The sequence below is a fragment of the Hirundo rustica genome, chromosome 18, assembly GCF_015227805.2.
Source record: "Hirundo rustica isolate bHirRus1 chromosome 18, bHirRus1.pri.v3, whole genome shotgun sequence".
NCBI classification, from domain to species: domain Eukaryota; kingdom Metazoa; phylum Chordata; class Aves; order Passeriformes; family Hirundinidae; genus Hirundo; species Hirundo rustica.
Genome location: NC_053467.1, coordinates 2636750 through 2655711, shown reverse-complemented (window position 1 = coordinate 2655711; position 18962 = coordinate 2636750). Strand labels below are relative to the sequence as shown.

The window sequence follows — 18962 nt, the reverse complement described above, 5'->3', positions numbered from 1 at the left end:
CATCCTCACCCAGTCCTTGGGTGCCCATGCCTGTGTCCCCATCCTTGTCCCATCCCCAGAACGCTATAGTTGGGTTTCCCCTGGGTGGATGTCCCCGTCTCTATCCTAGATGTCCCATTCCTGATGGGCGTCGCCGAGGTGGATGTCCCCATCCCCGGTGAGTGTCCCCATCTCCAGCAGGTCTTGTCTCCGCTGGCTGTTCTCAGGCTGGATGTCCCCATCCCCAGCAGGTGTCCGTGTTTCCGGTGGGTGTCCCCAGGGTGGGTATGTGTCCCCAGGGTGGGTATGTGTCCCCAGGGTGGATGTCCCCGTCCCCGGTGTGTATCCCCAGGGCGTGTCCGCCCCTCAGCTCCCCGCGGCGGGCGGGGCCGGGCCCGCGCTCGGAGGCGCCGCCGCCTTTGGTCCCTCCTGGCGGCCCGTAGCAGGGCGGCAGCGGCGGCGGCGCGGGGCGGGCCCGGGGCGGCACCGGCCGCTCGTCCCGGGTGGTCGCTTGTTGCCGGTGGTCGCGCCGCGCCGCGCCGGGCCGGAGGGGCGAGAGCTGCGGCTCCGGGAGCCCCGCGGTGCGGGCCGGCGGCGGAGGCCGGTAGGGCCGGGCGGGGCTGCGGGACGGGCTGCGGGAGGGGCGCGGCGGCCGCATGGCGGGGCCGGGCGGGGTGTGAGGGGCGGCGGGACCGGCCCTGCCCGCAGCCTGAGGGGCGGCGGGACCGAGCCTTGCCTCTGTCACTGCCAGCGCCGGGCCCGCCGCGATGGACGGAGCGGGGCGGGAGCCGGAGGAGGGCGAGGAGCGGGAGCCGGGTGCCATCAGCGATAGGAACATCCTGGATAGCTTCACCGAGAGCCGGGAGGTCGCGGAGCTCATCGGGAACCTGAGGGAAGTCTTCGGGGAGCTGGTGACCAGGGAAATGGCCGTGGAACGGTTCGTAGGTAAGCGCGGCGGCCGAGGGGAGCGGTCCTGCTATTGCTTGATACAAACATTTTATTATGTATCGTTCGTTTTATTGCTGCTGTTTAACAAAAGAGGGACCAAACCGCTAATTCTTGGTCCAGTGATGGTGCTGGAACTTTATCAACAGATGGTGCAGATTTGGTTTTTTGCTCGTTTTGTTTTCCATATAGATATTCCTTTATTACTTGGTATTTAACTACTGTAAATGAAAACTTAGGTCTTAGATTCCAGAAATCTGAATTCTGACTCGTGCTGGGCCTCCAGTTTCCTATTCAAATTCAGGCCATACTTTAGTTAAAAGTTTGTCTATCCGTTAAATAAGGCAACTTTTTTTTACCTGATTACTCATCAAAACACGCCCATTTTGTGCTTTGAAGTGAATTGACACTTTGAAGTGTCAATTTCCTATTTTTACTCTTTCATTTCATGGGAAATTTGAAGAGCGGCTTCATAACAGAGCATGTAAGTTTTTGCAGGTGGAGGTAACTTGGTTTCACTTTTGTGCCACCTAAGGAAACGTGTCCTGCCCCCGGGTCTCAGCTGGATCTGGAAGGGCCATAACGAGGTGCATGTAGCAGTGTCCTGGGTGACCAGCCTGTTTCAAGACACATCTGTGTGTTGGGTCAATATTCTGATGAGGTGATTCGCAAAAGTTCATTCAGTGCTTCGTGTATTTGCAAAATGAATTTAGCAGTCTGGCATTTTGCGAGTACTTTTGCGAAGGATGGCGAAATTGCAAAACTCACAGTCAAAATATCGACCCAGCAGCTTTGTTTTTGACAACATGAAATGAGGTGGGCAAACAATAAAGCAGAACCCCCCAAATTTGGAGATCTGACCTTGCAGGTGTTTCTCAGTAGGGTTATTGTGGTTGACTGGACTGACTGTTCCATCTAAATGGATGTGTGACTGCTCAGACAGAAGTCCCAGGAGCTCACGTTGGTGAGGTTGTTCAGCATCACGGAGGAAATTCCAGATTTCAGTGGGACAGGAAAAAAAACATTGCTGGAAAAAATCACCTTGCTGTGCCTCTCTGTCTGTCACAGAGTGTGGAGTGTTTCTGTGCATTTAAATTGTATTTATGAGCTTTCTGCCTGTATGTCATTGCCCAGTAAATACAGGCTCAATAAACTTAAAAAAGATACTGTGTATGTGGTTCAGTATTGGGTTATAATATTTAGTGTGTTCTTGGACAAAATGTCCCGAATCTGCCAAGAGGCTCAAAGTGTGGGTTAGAGCACTGAAATATAGGGAATACCTTTTATCTGGGAACAGAGAACTCAGTAATCACCTGTTCCAGAGGATTTTAATGAAAGTTTCCAAAGCATTCAGAAAAACTCATGATGCTCATTTTTTGATGAACCGTTAGAAACAGAAATTTGGGAGACAGTTTAATCTGCAACTACAATTTTGTAGGAAAATAGAGGAAGATCTTTTTTGAAATAATAGTTGTAGAGGATGTAATTTAGGTTCTCTCTTCAGCTGTTATATTTGGGATTTTATTTTATATTTGCCAGGCTGTGATCTGGGAAAAGAATTTGCTCTTCAGTTCCACTTCTGCTGGAAAGCTGTTGCTTTGGTGTTGAAATTCGTGTTCACTGCTGTTTGTATGCAGCTTAAGGCATCATTAATTAAGGTGGGAAGTCAGTGATTAGGAGCTCAGGTTTCCCTCTTGATGGGGTTCTGGTATCCCAGTGGAATTGCACAGGGATGCTCTTGGATGGTCTGGTGTCTGAAAGTGGTTGTGCAGTGTCATCCACTGGTCAACTGCAGCACTGTTGGCTTTGAGTCACGTGTTAAATGTAAGTGTTGATGTGTCAAGCAGAGAAAAAGGACAGAGAGAGAAGCTGTGTGCGAGAAAAACAAATACAGAAAAGGGGAGGTTGAGGAGGTTTTAGTTTTCCAATTCAAAAGCTGTTTTCTGACCAAGTAGCTAAAATGAGCCAGACAATCTCCAGTGCCATGCTGGATCACTTAATGATCTCCTTGGGAATCCAGCTTTCATTTCTGTACTTGCTTTTTGCAGATTCTGGGTTTAAATAAAAAAGCTTTTGTGTCTGAAAGCTCTGGCAAGTTGTTCTTTTTTTTTTTCAATATTCAATTTCAAATTGTCCTTTCTCGAGTCGGTATCCAAAAGGAAGAGGCCATGTTACTGGCAGCAAAATAAAGTAGGGGATGTGGACAGTTTTGTGGAGCACAGTGGTAAGAGCTGCAGTTTGTGTTTGTTGAGTTAAAATTTGTTAAGGATTCTTTGTTCTTTGCTGAATAATTCCCTGTATTCTATTTCAAAATAAGAAACTAGCTCTGAGGATTGTGAGGAGCACCCTCATTGCAAAGTGTTACCTGTGGGAGGTTTGTCCAAGGAAATTGGAGAGACTCCTGGGAGTGGGTTGATGGTTCAGAGAAGGTAAATGAGTGCATGTGAGGGGGACAGACAAGTGCTTTTACTTGGAATTATAGACTGCTCTGGGTTGGAAGGGACCTTAAAGCTCATCTCATTCCACCCTCCCTGCCATGAGCAGGGACACCTTCCACTACATCAGGTTGCTCCAAGCTTCATCCACTCTGTGGTTTTCTAACTTTGTGACTTCACTTGCAGGTAGTGGCAGCTCAGGGCTGCAGAACTCTTCAGCTAAAACTGTTCAGAATCAGAGGGTATCTCACAGTTAAGGCTCTGAAAGAGCCTTGGAGTGGTTTCTTACAGATATCTTTTCATTTTCAGGTATAATGGACAAGTACCAGGAGCAGCCTCACCTTTTGGATCGCCACTTAGGTAGGAATGTCATCCTTAAATAATTTTTGTGTCCATACTTAAAAATCTGTTGCTCTGGAAGATCTGGGCTTGCATTACAAGATTGCTGTGGCTGATATACTTCCATTATATAATTGCTGTCTCCCTCTGTTCTATAAGCAGTACATGAAACTCTGTGAACTGTGTGTAGTCTCAGTGGTTTTTCTCTCCTTTCACCAGAGGGGATGATGAATTCCTTGTTGGAGATAGTACGGGACAGTGGATCTCCTCCCCCACTGGTTCACCTGGCTTTTAAATTTCTCTACATCATTACAAAGGTAAAAAAAATCTTAAATTTAATGCTCTTTAACGGAAATTTGTAAGTTACAAATATTTTCTTTGTTATTTTCAGAAATAATAAAATAAGTGTCTGATGAGATTAAGTATTTTAAACTGTGCTGTTTAAAATCTTTAGATTAGTTGAATATTTAGATAAATTAAAATATGTAGATTAGTTAAAATAAAAGATTCTTAATAACTTTTTAAAAACACAAATATCACAAGGTATTTAAGACTTGAATTTGCATGCTTACTGTCCTTATGACATGAGGATCCTAATCAAGAAATTCTTCCAAGGGTCTTTCCTTTCCCCTCTGTACGTGCTGGTGCTGGATGGGTGACTGAATTCTGGAACTTTCTGCTTTAGGTGAGAGGGTACAAACGTTTCCTGCCACTGTTCCCTCACGAAGTCCGGGACCTGCAGCCTGTTTTGGATATGCTTGCAAAGCAGAACCCGAGAGACACTGAGGTGGGGGCTTGCTGTACTTTCTGTTTGACTTTTATGTCTCCACTGGAAAAAGCTGAAGGAAAAAAATTGGGAAAAAGTACAGAAAGCAGTGACAGACCCTGTCTGGTGTTAACACCTGGATTTGTTGTGAGAACTAACATCTTGTCACAGGAGAAATTCCCTCTCCAAGGAGGGGTCTTGATTTTCTTTCATGGGATTTTTCCAAGGATTTAGAAGCAGTGGCAGTGGAGGTGCAAGTAGAACCTTTAATCATCACTCATGTAAGGAGCAAATTGAGTGTAACAAGAGTAAGAAGAAGGGCAGTGAAAGGCACTGAACCTCTAAAAGGAGTAACTGAAAAATTACCCACTCCCCAGGATACTGTAGTTTATGTTCTTATATTTTTAAATAAGGAAAAAGAAGAACTCCAGAGAGCTGCTTAAGATGGATGAATTTTAAGAGAGAATGTTATCAGTTACAAGTAGCAAAAATCATGGATTTGAAGACAATAATTGTATTGCTGCTCTAAATTAAAGCTTTTTTTTAAAATAAGCGTCAATTCTGACACTTTGCTGCTATAGGCGTACAGCTTTAAAGCTTGAAAAACTTCCTTCTTTCTTCTCAAGTTGTTTCAGTAAACTCATGAAAGCAATACATAAGAAATTAAGGAGAAGAAGATACTTCTGTTATATTTGTGTGTAGAGGCACAGATAGGCCGAGGGAAGGAAAAAACAGGAAAAGGGGAAGGTGCAGTTTTCCTTTGGGAAGCAAACAAGATTTCTGATTGGGGAGAGGGTCCATTAATTTTGTTACAGTTCTGTCTCCTCTGGAGTTTCAGGGCACTCACCCTGGGAGTTTTCTCTTGCTCGTCTTTGAAAGTTCCTTGGAGCCAGGGGGTAGTTTGTGCTCTGGGCACTTCATGTTGAAGAAAATGAAGTAAAAGCCCTTGGTTTTACCATTCCTTTCCAGACTTGGGAAACTCGCTACATGCTCTTATTGTGGCTGTCCATGATCTGCCTGATCCCTTTTGACCTGGCCCGTTTTGATGGAAACCTCGTTTCCGTGGAAGGCCAGGCTCGGCAGCCAACGATGGATCGCATCCTGGAAATAGCAAAGGTGAGGAAAACACATCCTGTAATGCTTTCAGACCTGGGATATTTGGCTCAGTCATTCAGTATGTGATGGATATTAATGTATTCTGTGTATTCTTCAGTGATATTATTTTCTGCATATTATTTAAGCCCATATTTTTGTGTCTAATCTGTACAGAAATTTTTTTTGCACTTCTGGATCTTCAGTCTATTGTTTGCTGCTTTAGAGTCAGGTGAGGCTGGAACTTGTTTCCCCTGATGTAATAAACCATTTTATCTGAGGTGAACCCCTTCCTTTGAATATATTAATGGCTTTCAACACTTAAAAGTGCCAGAGAGCTTCTGAAAGCCAAATCTGAGGATTTCTAGAGGAAATCAGCATTTGATCAGAGTGAGCAACTTTGGAAGCTGTGACTATGTGAAGACTTTTAAACAAATACATGAAGTTCCAGTGGGTGTCAGTCCAGGTGCCTGACTTGTCATGCCTTTGAGATAAAAATAAACCACCTCCCCTTCCCCAGAGGTACCCCAACAGCTCAGGCTTTGACACTTGCAGCATAGGAGGCTTACTGCTTATAGGCCAATGTGTGTGAGTTGAGGCTTCAGTAATAAACCTTTCAGAGGCACACAGAGGGAGACTCTGCCTCTGATACAGTTTGTTCAATGGGAAAACAAACTTTCTACTGTCTTTAAGCTCAGTTTACAATCATAGTAATGACATCATGTGTGTAATCATCGTATTTGTCATGCAAATATTCAGTCGTGTATTATGTACGGGGTTGTTGGTTTTCTATCTCCATGTGTGAATTCTTTTGCAGTCAGTTTTCTTTTCCCTTTAGTGTTACCTGGTTGTCAGTGACAAGGCTCGGGATGCAGCTGCCGTGCTGGTGTCCAAGTAAGTCTCTTTTGTCTCTGGGATATTACTGTTGCTTGGAGTAGATGCAATCGTGATGGGAATACTGCTGCATGAAAAAAAATGCTGCACATGAAAATAAATTACAAAGACCATAAGCAGGGATAGTACACACATGTCTCTTGTTTCACTATCCATTCCAGTCCACATTCCTGGATATTCTAGTAGAAGAAGCCTTTAATCAGCTCAGGTTGTGACTGATTTGGGTTTTTTTTTTTCCTTTCTTTTTAAAGCTGTAGAAGCCCCGACTCTGCACCGCAGCCTGTGCTCAGCAGGGGGCGCTGCCCGCGCAGCTTTGGGGCTGTCACTGGACAGACAGAGGGGCACGACAGGGGGACACGGGGATGAGGGGACACATGGGGACAGAGGGACACAGGGACACGGGGATGAGGGGACACATGGGGACAGAGGGACACGGGGACACGGGGATGAGGGGACACATGGGGACAGAGGGACACGGGGACACGGGGATGAGGGGACACATGGGGACAGAGGAACACAGGGACACGGGGATGAGGGGACACAGAGGGACACGGGGACAGAGGGACACAGGGACACGGGGATGAGGGGACACATGGGGACAGAGGGACACAGGGACACGGGGATGAGGGGACACAGAGGGACACGGGGACAGAGGGACACAGGGACACGGGGATGAGGGGACACATGGGGACACAGGGACACAGGGACACAGTGGGACATGGGGACAGGGATGGGGGGACACAGTGGGACATGGGGACAGCAGGACTAGGGAGTGGAGACAGAGACATGGGGACAGCAGCACTGGGGACCTGGGAATACAGAGACAATGGGATGTGGGGATGAGGCGCACAGTGGAACAGAGGGACATGGCGGCATGGAGACAGAGGGACATGGGGCTGGGGACAGTGGCACACAGGGTCAGCAGGACATGGGGACAGAGGGACAAGGGAATGGGGACAGCAGCACCTGGGGACCTGGGAATACAGGGACAATGGGACACGGGGATGAAGGGACACAGGGACATGGGGAGACAGGGACAGTGGGTAAGGGAAGGTCTCAGCCTTAACACCAGCGTTCATGTGCTCTGGGTTAAGATGCACTAAATTTACGGGATTAATCAAAATAGTTGTTAAATATTACATTTAGTAGAACAGACCTTGTCTTGTCTTTTTAGGAGGTAACCGTCTGTGAACTTACTTTAAATTTATTCTGAGCTTCAGTCACAGGACTCAAGGCTTTAGAAATTTATATTTAGTGAGTATAATGCTACAGGTCTGAATCTCATGACAAATCAAACACTTTTTTTGGTTTAGAATGTACAGTGGCATGCAGAAAATTCATGAAGGACTTGAGACCAGACTAACAGTTCTCTAGTGACTCATCTTGTGCTTTTCTGGTTTATTCTGAAATACATCAGAGCAAAATTCAAGACACTGCATGAATTATTTGTGCAGTCTTGAAAAAGTCTTGCTTGTTACATACTTACTTTGACAAGTTTTGTCTCCTTGTCCTTCCCTGTGAGTTGGTGAGGCCCTGGCAAAGGATGCCCAGAGCAGCTGTGGCTGCTCCTGGATCACTGGAAGTGTCCAAGGCCAGGCTGGACAGGGCTTGGAGCAGCCTGGGATAGTGGAAGTTGTCCCTGCCCATGGCAAAGGGTAGAACTGGATGAGCTTTAAGGTTCTTTTCGACCCAAACCAATCTATAATCATTCTGTGATCCTAATCAGTTTTTATAGTCATTTTGGAATCAATAATTAGAAATTGCTGTTTATGTGTCTGTATGTGTAATCTGCCTTGTCACAGGTTGACTGACCCAGAAGATTTGAGATGAAGGAATGACACAGTGAATTATTCTTGAACATTCACATAGGCCTTCTTCACTTCCTAAAATTCTGGGAAGTACCCAAATTAACCGAGAGTAAGAGATTCTTGAAGGTACACCCAGTATTTGGAAGCCTTCTCAAATGTGATTCTTTCATCACATTATGCTTGATTGAATTTGCACTTTGAATTTATTTATTATTGAATTTTCAGCTGGACTTTAGCTGTAAAATTAGACTTTGAGTGGAAGCATACACAGAGCAACTTTGTTGATTGCATTTTTGTGTTCAGCAGAGCTTTGTGCTCGTGCAGTGCTCAGCCCTTGGTTTCAGCAGGATTTCACCCCTGCCCTGCACCCTCATGCTGGGTCCTATGCAGGCACCTTGTTAGTTGTCTTATCTTCTCTCCACCTCTCTTTATTGGCTGAATTAATTTTAATTAGGAGTACACATTAAGAACAAATACATTGATAGAATACATTAAGCTGGTGCTAGTACCGAGTGGCCAAGGCAGTGATGGTACTGTAGAGTGGAGTTAGAATTATTTAGTTTATTAGGAAAACACCATTTTCAAAAGAGCCTGGTGATTAAGATGCTTTACCAGAAATTAGAGATAGGCTCCAAGGCCTTTCCCTGTTCTCACATCCCCAAAGCCAGTTCTGAGCAGAATCATTCTGACATGAGGTCTGTGTGCCATCTGCCTGAAGCTGGACTGTTACTTGGGTGGGCAGGAGCACAACGGTCCTGGGCCAGACGGAGAGATAAGATACAGAGTCTGACTCTGGAGCACACTCTGGGGAGGAGGAGAAAGTCTGGGCCCCGGTTTGTGCTCCAAGGAGTTTGTGAATTTCAAGTGAAGTTTAGAAACATCAGGATTCAAGACCTCCTGTTTTCCAAAGTGAGCTGTTTCTCACAGGGCAAAGGAGCTGGAGTATATTTCAGGAATTCTCCTTTCTGCCTGCTCAGTGACTGGTTGCAGTAGGAGGAGATGAGGCTGATCCTTATCGTGCTCTTAGTCTGGAGGTTAGGGCACTCCTCTGGGAAAGAAGGATTTAAACTCCTTGGGGCTGAGGAAGGGTCTAGGAACCAGCTCAGCCACTTCACAGGTCACTTCTGTCACATGTGCCCTTGGGCCAAAGGCAGCTTCGTCCTTCAACCCAAAACACCCCTGCTGCAGCTCACCAAGTCCTCAGGGTTCTGCCTCTGAGCTCCACAGCACTGCCTGGGAAGCCAGTCCATGCCATCAGCTCACTGTTGAGGTGCTCTCTGTGTTTAATGTATTTAATACCCTGTCAGTCAGCTCTCAGTGCTGTTCCCCTGTTATCCCTAGGGGTAGGAAGGATCCAGGTCCTGGCTCTGGGGCACATCCTCTTTGAACTCCCTGAGTTGTGCTGGGTGGGCTGGCATTGCCACTGGGTGAGTTGAGAACAACTGTAGTCTGAACCACTCCTGCAACAGGGTCTGGTTTGTTGGTGCCAGGATGCTGAAGTGGTGCCCTGACTGCAGCTTGGCTGCTCAGAGGAGGGCTGAGAGTAGGTTTATGGTGGTTTAACCATGAGAAACACCTTTTCCCTTTTCTAAGACGGCTAAAAACACATCTCTTGACCCATCTAGTCTATTAAATAACAGGTGCTTGACCTTTTCAAATATCTGAAGCCCCAAATGTCACCCTGCTGGTTGCTCATTCTGGGCCTGGCTGCTGACAGTGCAAAAGGGACCCAGTGCTGATTTTCAGATTTGCAGAATGGTGGTTTTTGGTGAGAGAGATGAAGAATCCTCCTATTTGCTTCAGCTTTTCATTAATTCCACTGGAAATAATTTCTTAAAAGCTTTGGAAATTTTGTTGCTTTACAATTAAAATAAGAAATTTCTAGAACACAAGTTTTTGGCTGGGTTTGAAGTGAAAGCAAAATTCCTGATCAGAGCCTTGCTCAGAAGCAGCTGGGCTAAGCATACGATGGTTTGGAGTGTGCCCATCCTCTGTGATTTGGGGAAATACACATTGAAGAATTGTTTCCAGGAACTACAAGCAGTTTGGACAGGAGGAAAAATTTGTTTTCATTGGGTGTCATAAAGTCAATGGCTGCAATATTTCCTTTTTTTCTCTGACAGGTTTATTGTCCGCCCTGATGTCAGGCAAAGCAGGATGGCAGATTTCCTGGACTGGGTGCTCTCCATGTTATCCAAATCCTCCTCCCAGACCATGGAAGGCACTGTCATTGTGAATGGCATGCTCCAGGCCCTGGTAAATATACTGCTTTTCACTTAAAAGATGGACAGTTGGGTTTATGGCCACCCTATACTGCTACAGGAGGCCTTTGACAGCAAATGCACAGAGGAGGTCCTGGCAATGAAAAAAAGAGAATTTCCTTCATGGCAGTTCAGACAATATAATTTCCTGTGCATGTATATTTTCTTTTTTTGTCACCCCGAAATGTAAGTGAAATTGCCAATACAGATACTCAACTCTCAAAATAGCAGTCATTTCAGCAGGTTTGGGTTTGTTTGCTAATCTGAGCAAATTTTTTGTTTCATGCCCTTTCCTTGTGAATTGATAATGATGTGTGACTCAAAAGAGCTGAATGCTTCGTTTGGGTTTTAAATGGACATACTGTGCATGGGAAAAAGATCTGCAGTACCTGAACTGCTGTTCCAGAGCACTGCATAAAAGCCTTGTTGTAGTTTTACATCCTTAAAAGTGCTGGGGTTCTTTAGAAATCCTGGGGTAAGTTCTGGTGTCTGTGCCAGTTTTGATGTCCGAATGCATTTGGGCAGAGTGGAGGTGTTTGTGTGGGTGGAGGAGTTGTTGTTCCTTCTTGGTTTGGTTGTTGACCGAGGCAGTGCAGGTGAAGACAGATCACGAGCCCTTGTGGAGTCTTTGCAGTTGCACAGGTTTGAGGATTTGCTGGTGTTTGTACAAGTTTTGATAATTTGCATAAATTTGCTGCTCTTTTTAACCAGTCGCTAAGAGGACTTGTGTGCAGTGTGGTACTAAACATCAAAGCAAAGGTCTGGAGCAAATGTGTGGGGTGTGGGCTTTTTTTTTTTGGTTGTTTCTTCTTCCTCTCGAGCTCTTCCAAATCAGAAGGGAGCAGAAATGATCTATATTTAGAATAACTGAGGACCTGCTGCTTAAGCAGGAGGAAGCGTTATTTGTGTGCATTGCAGCGTTTCAAAAGGCAGAACGATGTTTCATCATTTTATTGTCAGATCTGGAAAGGGAGACTGACTGTTTGCCATTCCCGGGGCATGATGAGACCTGCAGGATGTATAATGCATTAGTGTTTTGTCATAATTCCTTTGAGTTTGGCTTTGGCTCCATCCACCTGTTCATTAGTGCGCACTAAGCGAAACAGGTGAATACTCAACAAGTAGAATCGAAACCAGAATGTGATACAATAGACCTGGGAGCAGAGCCTGCTGCTTTGCTTTTCTGTGATTTTCTTTTTTTTTTTTCTTTTTCCCTCTCCACAGCTCATAACTCCTGTTCCAGTTGGTAGATGTGAGCAGATTTGTAAAGCTTTTTCTTTCATTTAGTCTTTAATTTCTCCTTTCAGTCACTACAATGAATTGTATCATTAGGGAGTAAAGGTTTTCAGAATGGTATGTGTGCGTGTAGGTGCTTAAAGGGAGCAGGAAATATTTATTTCAAGAGTTAAAGGTTATAAATATTATACTTATATATAATTACCTATATTCTTAATATTAGTATTAAGAATTTTGTCTCATAGCAACACTATGTTGTCAAAAATACCAGCTGAAAATAAGTGTTCAAAATAAGTAAGCACTTCTCTTTAACATGCAAGATACTAAGTATATATAATATATAATATTTATTCTATAAATAAATCTAATATATTTTTTACATAACAAGCAGTCATTAAGTGTGTAAAGCAGAGCACATCCTCATGAGGGAAAACTAAAAGTTATGGCAACAAGCTTCAGAATTCTTTGCCCTTGGATTCCTCCAGCACTTTGTTACTTTAAGAGACAAGCTGCAGCTGCTTGACCATCTGAAGAAGCAGGAGACAAAAAGACCATTTTTCAATTTCTGGTCAGTACAGCAGTGTGGGTTCTGAGATTGTGACAGGTTTTGGGAATGTTGTAAGCCACCAGAGCGGGGCTAGAAAGTCTCTCCACATCAGAGCCGAGTGGGGCTGCCCCGAACAGGTTGGGTTTTGGTTGGGTTAGGATTTTGTGCATTTACCGAGCGGCTCCGAGCGAGGCCGGCATGGAAAAATTGCTCGGAAAAGACACGAAACTCCTGCATTTCAATGAACTGAAACTGCAAGTCAGGGACGCAGTGAGTAGTTGGCCGTGGCTGCACTTTGATCTGCCTCTTCGTGGCCCTGAGCCTGGCTGATCAGGTGTGTGCTGCTGTTTCATCTCACTCAGCGTTCTGTGCAGAACGAGTCCGGCTGTTCCGCGGCTCCTGTCGGAACACGCACCCGGCGTTGCATATTGTAATTGCACTGGGGCCTTTGGCTCTCTGCTGCCTTCCACCTGTCCTCAGTAACTCACCATTTCCCCATGGGGGGCACCAGCAGGCGCCTCTGCTGCCACCGGTTCAGATCCAGTGTTTCAAGCTGCCCTCCTTTGTTGAAACCCGTGTTGCGCTATGGCGTTTAATTCACTTTCGTGCTCCTCTTTGGCGTTTGAAGGACTGAAAATGTCGGATTATTAAGAAATTGCTACTTTTTTTATAACATTTGTTTACTTGAAGGAAACTTCTAGCCTGTTTCAAGAATCTGCATTTTAAATTCTCTTGGTCTGGAGGTTTGCTTTTAAACCTGCCATTATATCAAACAGCTTTTTAGTTATCGCTGCAGGGCGCAGCACTCCCAGTTCTTGCGTGACAGAGATGTCATCACGTTGAGGTAGCCTTGGGCATTGAAACTTATTAAACCTTATTTGTTTTATAAGTGATTCAGTATACAAGTGTGAGTAATAATTAAAAAAAATAAAACGCCCTGCACAGTGATCTGATGAAACTCGAGAGTCTTAAGAACGAGGCATTTCCCTGAGCTGTCTCTAATGCAAAGGTTATTTAGCAATAGCTACATGCTTATGTAAATTTGGCTCCAGGGAAGAAAGAACTCTCTAACTCCATTCTTTCAGACCCAGAGGCACAAAAATAGAATATTTCCAAATAGAATGTTTCCCAAGTCTCTGTACTTTTGGCATTCTCAAAGAATTGATTGTATTAGGATTGTCTATTGGCGTTATTTTTTTATAAAAGGTGTTGTTGTTTAGTGGTTTGGTGATTAAAAGGCGTAGAAAAAGCAGTTTGGTGAGAGATACAAACGTTCTTATGTCTGCAGATACCATGGGCACTGACTCCTTTCTGCTCATTGCCATTTCTCTCCTGACTGTCATGGAGTATTTCTTCTAATGTGGCCTTGTCTGATACTGCTGGGTTTTTCTCTTCCCACCAGAAGTTTTGTGGTTCATTCAAGGTTCAGAAGTTCTATTATCACAGAGCTGCTTCTTTTTCCTGTTAGAATGTAATAATGTAATACTATCTCAAGCTGCTAATTTTTTTTTTTTTTTCCTTCTGAATATTTAAAATCCGTGGGTTTTGGTGATCTCAGGATGGAAAGGAGATACTCTGTCAGCTCTCCATGCGTTAGTCCAAACATTTCAGATGTTCAGCTGATAGATAACAGGGATCACATGAAAGCTGCCATCACCGTGTTGGTGTCTGTCAGCGTTCGTGTCATGTTGATGCTCAACACCCAAACACGTGCAGCCCACAGCAGGAATGCTGCTTGTGTGGAGGCACTGTAAGAACAAGGCCTTTAACCAGCCCATTTTACCATCAGCTGCATGTAGAACGCATTAAATATTCCCCGCTCCCAAGTGAAGTTAGGTTCTGCCAGCGTGCTCTCCCTCGCTGCCCCTGGCCGGGAGGCAGGGATGGCTGCTGGCAACCCCGGGTTGTTGTGTGGCTACCAGGGGGTGCTCCAGAGCAGCGCAAGGAATCATTTCCTGCTCTTCCCAGCGAGGCTGGAATTATCCTCCCCTCGCTTACGACCAGAGGGTAGATCCAGACCTGCGCCTCCTGCTCGGCAGGAAGATCCACTCACTCCCCAGCAGCCAGGCCACCCCTCGTGGTGATTTGTGTAGCTTGGGGAACAAGTCCCGGAGATGATCCCGACTGATAGATCTGCTGCAGGTCGGGCCCAAAGTGGGTTACGCAGACAATTGGCAGGTGTGGTGTCTCTGCTGGGATTATTAAGAAACCGGGCTTTGTTTGCCTTGCCCTGCGCTGTTTCTAAAGCAGAACCAGACTCGACAGTCGTCATTGCTTGCACACCGCTGATTTTCTCTAATTTGTAGGTGGCTTAATTATTTATAAGAGAGGGAGTCGCATACTTTTCAACAGTTCAGCAGGTTGGGTGGGTTGGTTGTGCGCTCCGCGTCCTCGTTAGGCGAGGAGCCCGTGGCGTAACTGCGACTGCCGGGATGCTCCGACAGGCCGGCTCCTCGTGCCCAGCGCTGCCGACACCCGAACGCCCGTGCAGGTGGCAAACCGAGCTTATTAATGGCTTCGTTTGGATCAGATTCTTGGAAATGCTGTGCCTTGGATATTTTTCTTCCTTCAAGGCAGGAAGTTTAAGCTGGGTCCCGCAATGCTGATTTGTCCTTTTTGCTGCTTTTTTTCCTCGTGATTTTCGTTTAGGCATCATGAACGTTTCTTTTTTAATGTGACCTCTATAAGCTCCAGGTTTACAGCATTTTTTCTGAAGGAGTAACTTTGCTGTACATGTCTGACTGTTTGTAGCTTGTGCTGGAAGGAAATACTTTTTTCTGCTTTCCCAAAAGCCAGCATTGGTTGAAGTGCTCTTTTATTTCCTTCGGGAAAAATACACCTGTTACACTCAAAAGTTTTAGAGATTTGGACTTGGGGATGCTTTTGCATGCTTTGACTCATAAATAAATAACCAGCACTTCTCTTCTTGTCCTCTCCACACTCAGATAAAAACCTCAGACACTGGATTTCCTGCTGTGTTAAATATCTGAAGAGGAGTGTTCTCCACAGTTTGACTCTTACCTATTTACTTCTGTAAAATTTCTTTTCCAAACAGCTATTGTACTTCTCTGACACAGAGAAATATCCAGTATATCACTTGCAGAAACACCAGGAGCCTGCTCCTCAATGCACCTCAATGGGTGCAGGGAAAAACTTCTTTCCTTTCAGACATTTGGCATTTTCAGCTGTGTTTGTTCCTAAATGTTGGCTAACGTATTTTATTGATAAAGAGTAATGTAAATATTACGGCCCTTTAAAAAAAGTTTAGTTATCAATTCAAATTAATAATTATTGATTAATTAGCTACGGTGTCCTTTGGGCAATTTTTGCTTTCCCTAAAAACTCGTATCAATAAAATAAAATCCTTTAATCCACATTGCAGTTGAATTACAGCTGTTGTCACAATGATTTTATTACAAAATGTTTATTATAAATCCTCATAGTAGGACTAGATGTTCTGTGTTGAAAATGGTTTGTTATTTAAGTTTTAGTGAAACTGCTGTAGGGATACAATGGCTGTTCCACTTTTCTGTCCAGAAAATAACAGAAATGTTTGTGAAATGGAATCTGCCGAGGTTGCTGTTCTACACCCATTCATAGGTGTGCGAGGAAAAGCATTAAAAGAAAAAATACTGTGCAATATTTGAATTTTTCTCGATTCCTGCTTGTGTGTTGGTTGATTCCTTCCCACGTCTCTCTCAGAGGTGGCGCCTTTCAGTTGTGTTATTCCTGAGGGGTCAGGACTTAATTCAGGCTTGAACTCAAGGGTGTGAAAACACGTGGAGAAGCTTGGAGAAAGGTGCCAGAACTCAGGAGCCGCAGACTGAAAGTGGGTTGGTGTTTTGAGGACTCACTTCCACCTCCCCAGCAGCGTGCAGAGAGCACACATCCAAAGGTGTCCAGGAGCATTCCCCAGGATCTGTTAAAAAGCTCTTTCTTTGCATTATCACTGCTTGAAGAACTACACTGTGCTTTGTTTGAATATGCTTGAATATAATAATAATAATAATAATAATTTGGAGGCAGCCTGTGTGTGCCTTAAAAACAGTGTTTGCTGTTCAGTCAGGCAGAAAGGAGAAGGAGTTGTGAGGATGCAGGGAAGGAGTTGTGAGGATGCAGGGAAGGAATTGTGAGGATGCAGGGAAGGAATTGTGAGGATGCAGGGAAGGAATTGTGAGGATGCAGGGAAGGAATTGTGAGGATGCAGGGAAGGAATTGTGAGGATGCAGGGAAGGAATTGTGAGGATGCAGGGAAGGAATTGTGAGGATGCAGGGATGCTGCCTGTGTCTCCGGCATCCACAGAAAAGTGTGTGGAGAAACCAGTGATGAGATTTTAAAGCAGAGCACAGGAACAAAGTGATGAAATGAGTTTCTGCATGTTTCAACAAAGATAGAGAAATTTTAGAGAAGCTCCAGATTTGTTGTACCAAAGATTTGCAGGTCCTCTTGGCATATTTTTAGGGCTTTTAGTACAAGCAGAGTTTTGTTGTATGTCAATGAGAAATTTTTGTATTGTTTTTAACACTGACTTCATCTATTGCTAAAAGCTGTGCCCATTTATACATTTATAGTGATATTTATTTCTGTTGGCTGGGCCTGAAGTCATTCTATTGCATCTCTGCTTTATAAATGTCACTTTTAAGGGAGCCCTCACACTTGCCTGCATTAAAATGTGAAATACTTCGATATATAATATGGAATTCCCATATATAGCTTGTAGTGGGGCTGATCAGCAGTGCTAATTTGGGATCCTGAAATGCAATTCAGTAACAAACCAAAACAGGCCTGGTACACAGCCCCAAGGTGTTTTTCTTGCCCGTGTTGCTGGCAGCCACGCCTGCAGCGCGGGAGGTGTGTGTGTGTTTGGTATGTGTGAGAAAGTGCCTCTTTTTAGGGGAAGTCTGTTCTTGTTTAACTCCCAGGCATGTTTATCGAGGAAGATTTTGCTTCTGGTGGGTGCCAGAGCAAGGGCAAACGAGTGCCTGGCCAGAGTTTTGATAGGTGAGGAGCTGAGGAAGCTTTTAATGTGTAACCTGGCAGGCGTTAATAGTGCCTTTGTCTGCTGCAGAGCTGGGGTTTAATCTCACTGGGATATTTCGCTGCAGATAAATTTCCCTGGGCACAGGAATTGCGCTTGGCCTGCTATAGGTGTATTTGCAGGTGTTTGTGGGTGGTTTAGTCTCTCACAAGCTGTGGTTGCAGCACACAGAGCTCCTGTGACCCAGCACTGAGCCCAATGGGTCAGTTTGGAGCTAGCCCCAATCTGATCATATTTTTTGGTGGCCTTTTTCTTTTTTCTCTCTTTTTTTTTTCCCCCCCCCCATTTTCTCTGGGTGTTTTTTGGCCACCTCAGTCCCCTGAGCAGACAACAAGAGCTGCACCCTGAGACGCTTCCTTTGACACTATTTAAATCAGCAAACACTACACATTATTGTAAGAACGTTAAAAATATTTTAGAGCTAAGTGCTTGATATATTATGTTATGGAATCTCTGTATTCTCATGTCTGTGTTCCCTATTTTAATTGTAGGCACAGCTGTTTAAACATGGCAAGAGAGAAGACTGTTTACCATATGGTAAGTGTGCAATACCTGGGTTCAGTTTTCAAGCCATTGCAGTAGGAAAGGGAAAGGAGGATTAACCTGGTGACAAGTGGTGCTGGAAGGAGTGAAATCCACAGGGCAGTGATAAAGCAGGGAAAATGAGGGGAGCAAAAGCAGAAAGGACTGTGAGGGAGGAGCAGATGCCACCAGGGAATGTTGTTTTGGAACAGCACATCTGAGGATTTGGCAGGTGATCACACTGGACGTTGCTGCAACACAGGAGCTGAACACAGAGCATAGAAACTGTTAGATGTGGAAAATATTTGTTTGAAATTCAGTTGAGCATAAATTGCTTTTGCACATATTACTGCTGGAAGTGTTGTAGAGAGTCTTCAAGTTTTAATATAAGAATAAGGTTTCAGAAAACCCAAGTTTTAAGAACCAGCTGTGTACAGGATGCAGCTGGAATCATACTGGGGTAATGTTGGAATAAGAGAAGTTTCTTAGTGAATTTAGTACAATTAGGGATAGACAGGAAGCCAAAAAGAGGGTATGGAGGTTTCTGAATAGTGTAGCTGCATTTTGGAATTATGTTTGTCTTGGAGTGAATCTTGAAGTATCAGAACTGACTGCAATGTGATTTTGGGCCTTATTGATAGCAATAAAGGAAGGCAAGGAAAGCTGGTGGCTAATTCCAGAACACTGCAAAAGACCTCTCAGTTTTATGGAGCTTATCCAAGTACCAGAAATTGGGTTTGTGCTGTTCACAGGAACCAAGCAGGGATATAAACTCACTTTAGAGTGTTTGTGGTTTCACTCATGGAATTATTTGACCCCAAGAAGAAGCTCTTTAGTTCTGGTGCTGGAAAATCTCATTCTCCCAGTTCCTAAGGCCGAGATGCAGACACTTCCTTAAAAAAATACCTGAGAGATGGGTAATGATGGAGATAAGATAGTGAAGACAAACAGCATGGAATGAGACAGGTGCAAATACTGGGAATGCCATTGCACAGGAATAGCAGAATCCACTGGAGAAGCTGCCAGAGAAGCAGAAAAATAAACAGGCTGGGAAAATTACCAAAAAAAAATACAGAATTTAGAAAATACCTCTGTATAA

General features: G+C 44.6%; 1 protein-coding gene across 3 annotated transcripts in view; it reads left to right on the top strand.

The window, feature by feature from the left end:
• Positions 1–570: 570 nt before the first annotated feature.
• TBCD (tubulin folding cofactor D) overlaps positions 571–18962 on the top strand; it is a 113969-nt gene continuing 95577 nt past the window's right edge. For all 3 annotated transcript variants that reach the window (XM_040081437.2, XM_040081436.2, XM_058422891.1), the window contains exons 1-9: positions 571–583; positions 731–924; positions 3669–3719; positions 3918–4015; positions 4384–4485; positions 5434–5580; positions 6395–6450; positions 10382–10514; positions 17833–17878. In XM_040081437.2, coding sequence (XP_039937371.1) covers positions 747–924; positions 3669–3719; positions 3918–4015; positions 4384–4485; positions 5434–5580; positions 6395–6450; positions 10382–10514; positions 17833–17878 — 811 coding nt within the window. In that variant the 5' untranslated portion in view covers positions 571–583; positions 731–746. The remainder of the gene's footprint in view (positions 584–730; positions 925–3668; positions 3720–3917; positions 4016–4383; positions 4486–5433; positions 5581–6394; positions 6451–10381; positions 10515–17832; positions 17879–18962) is intronic.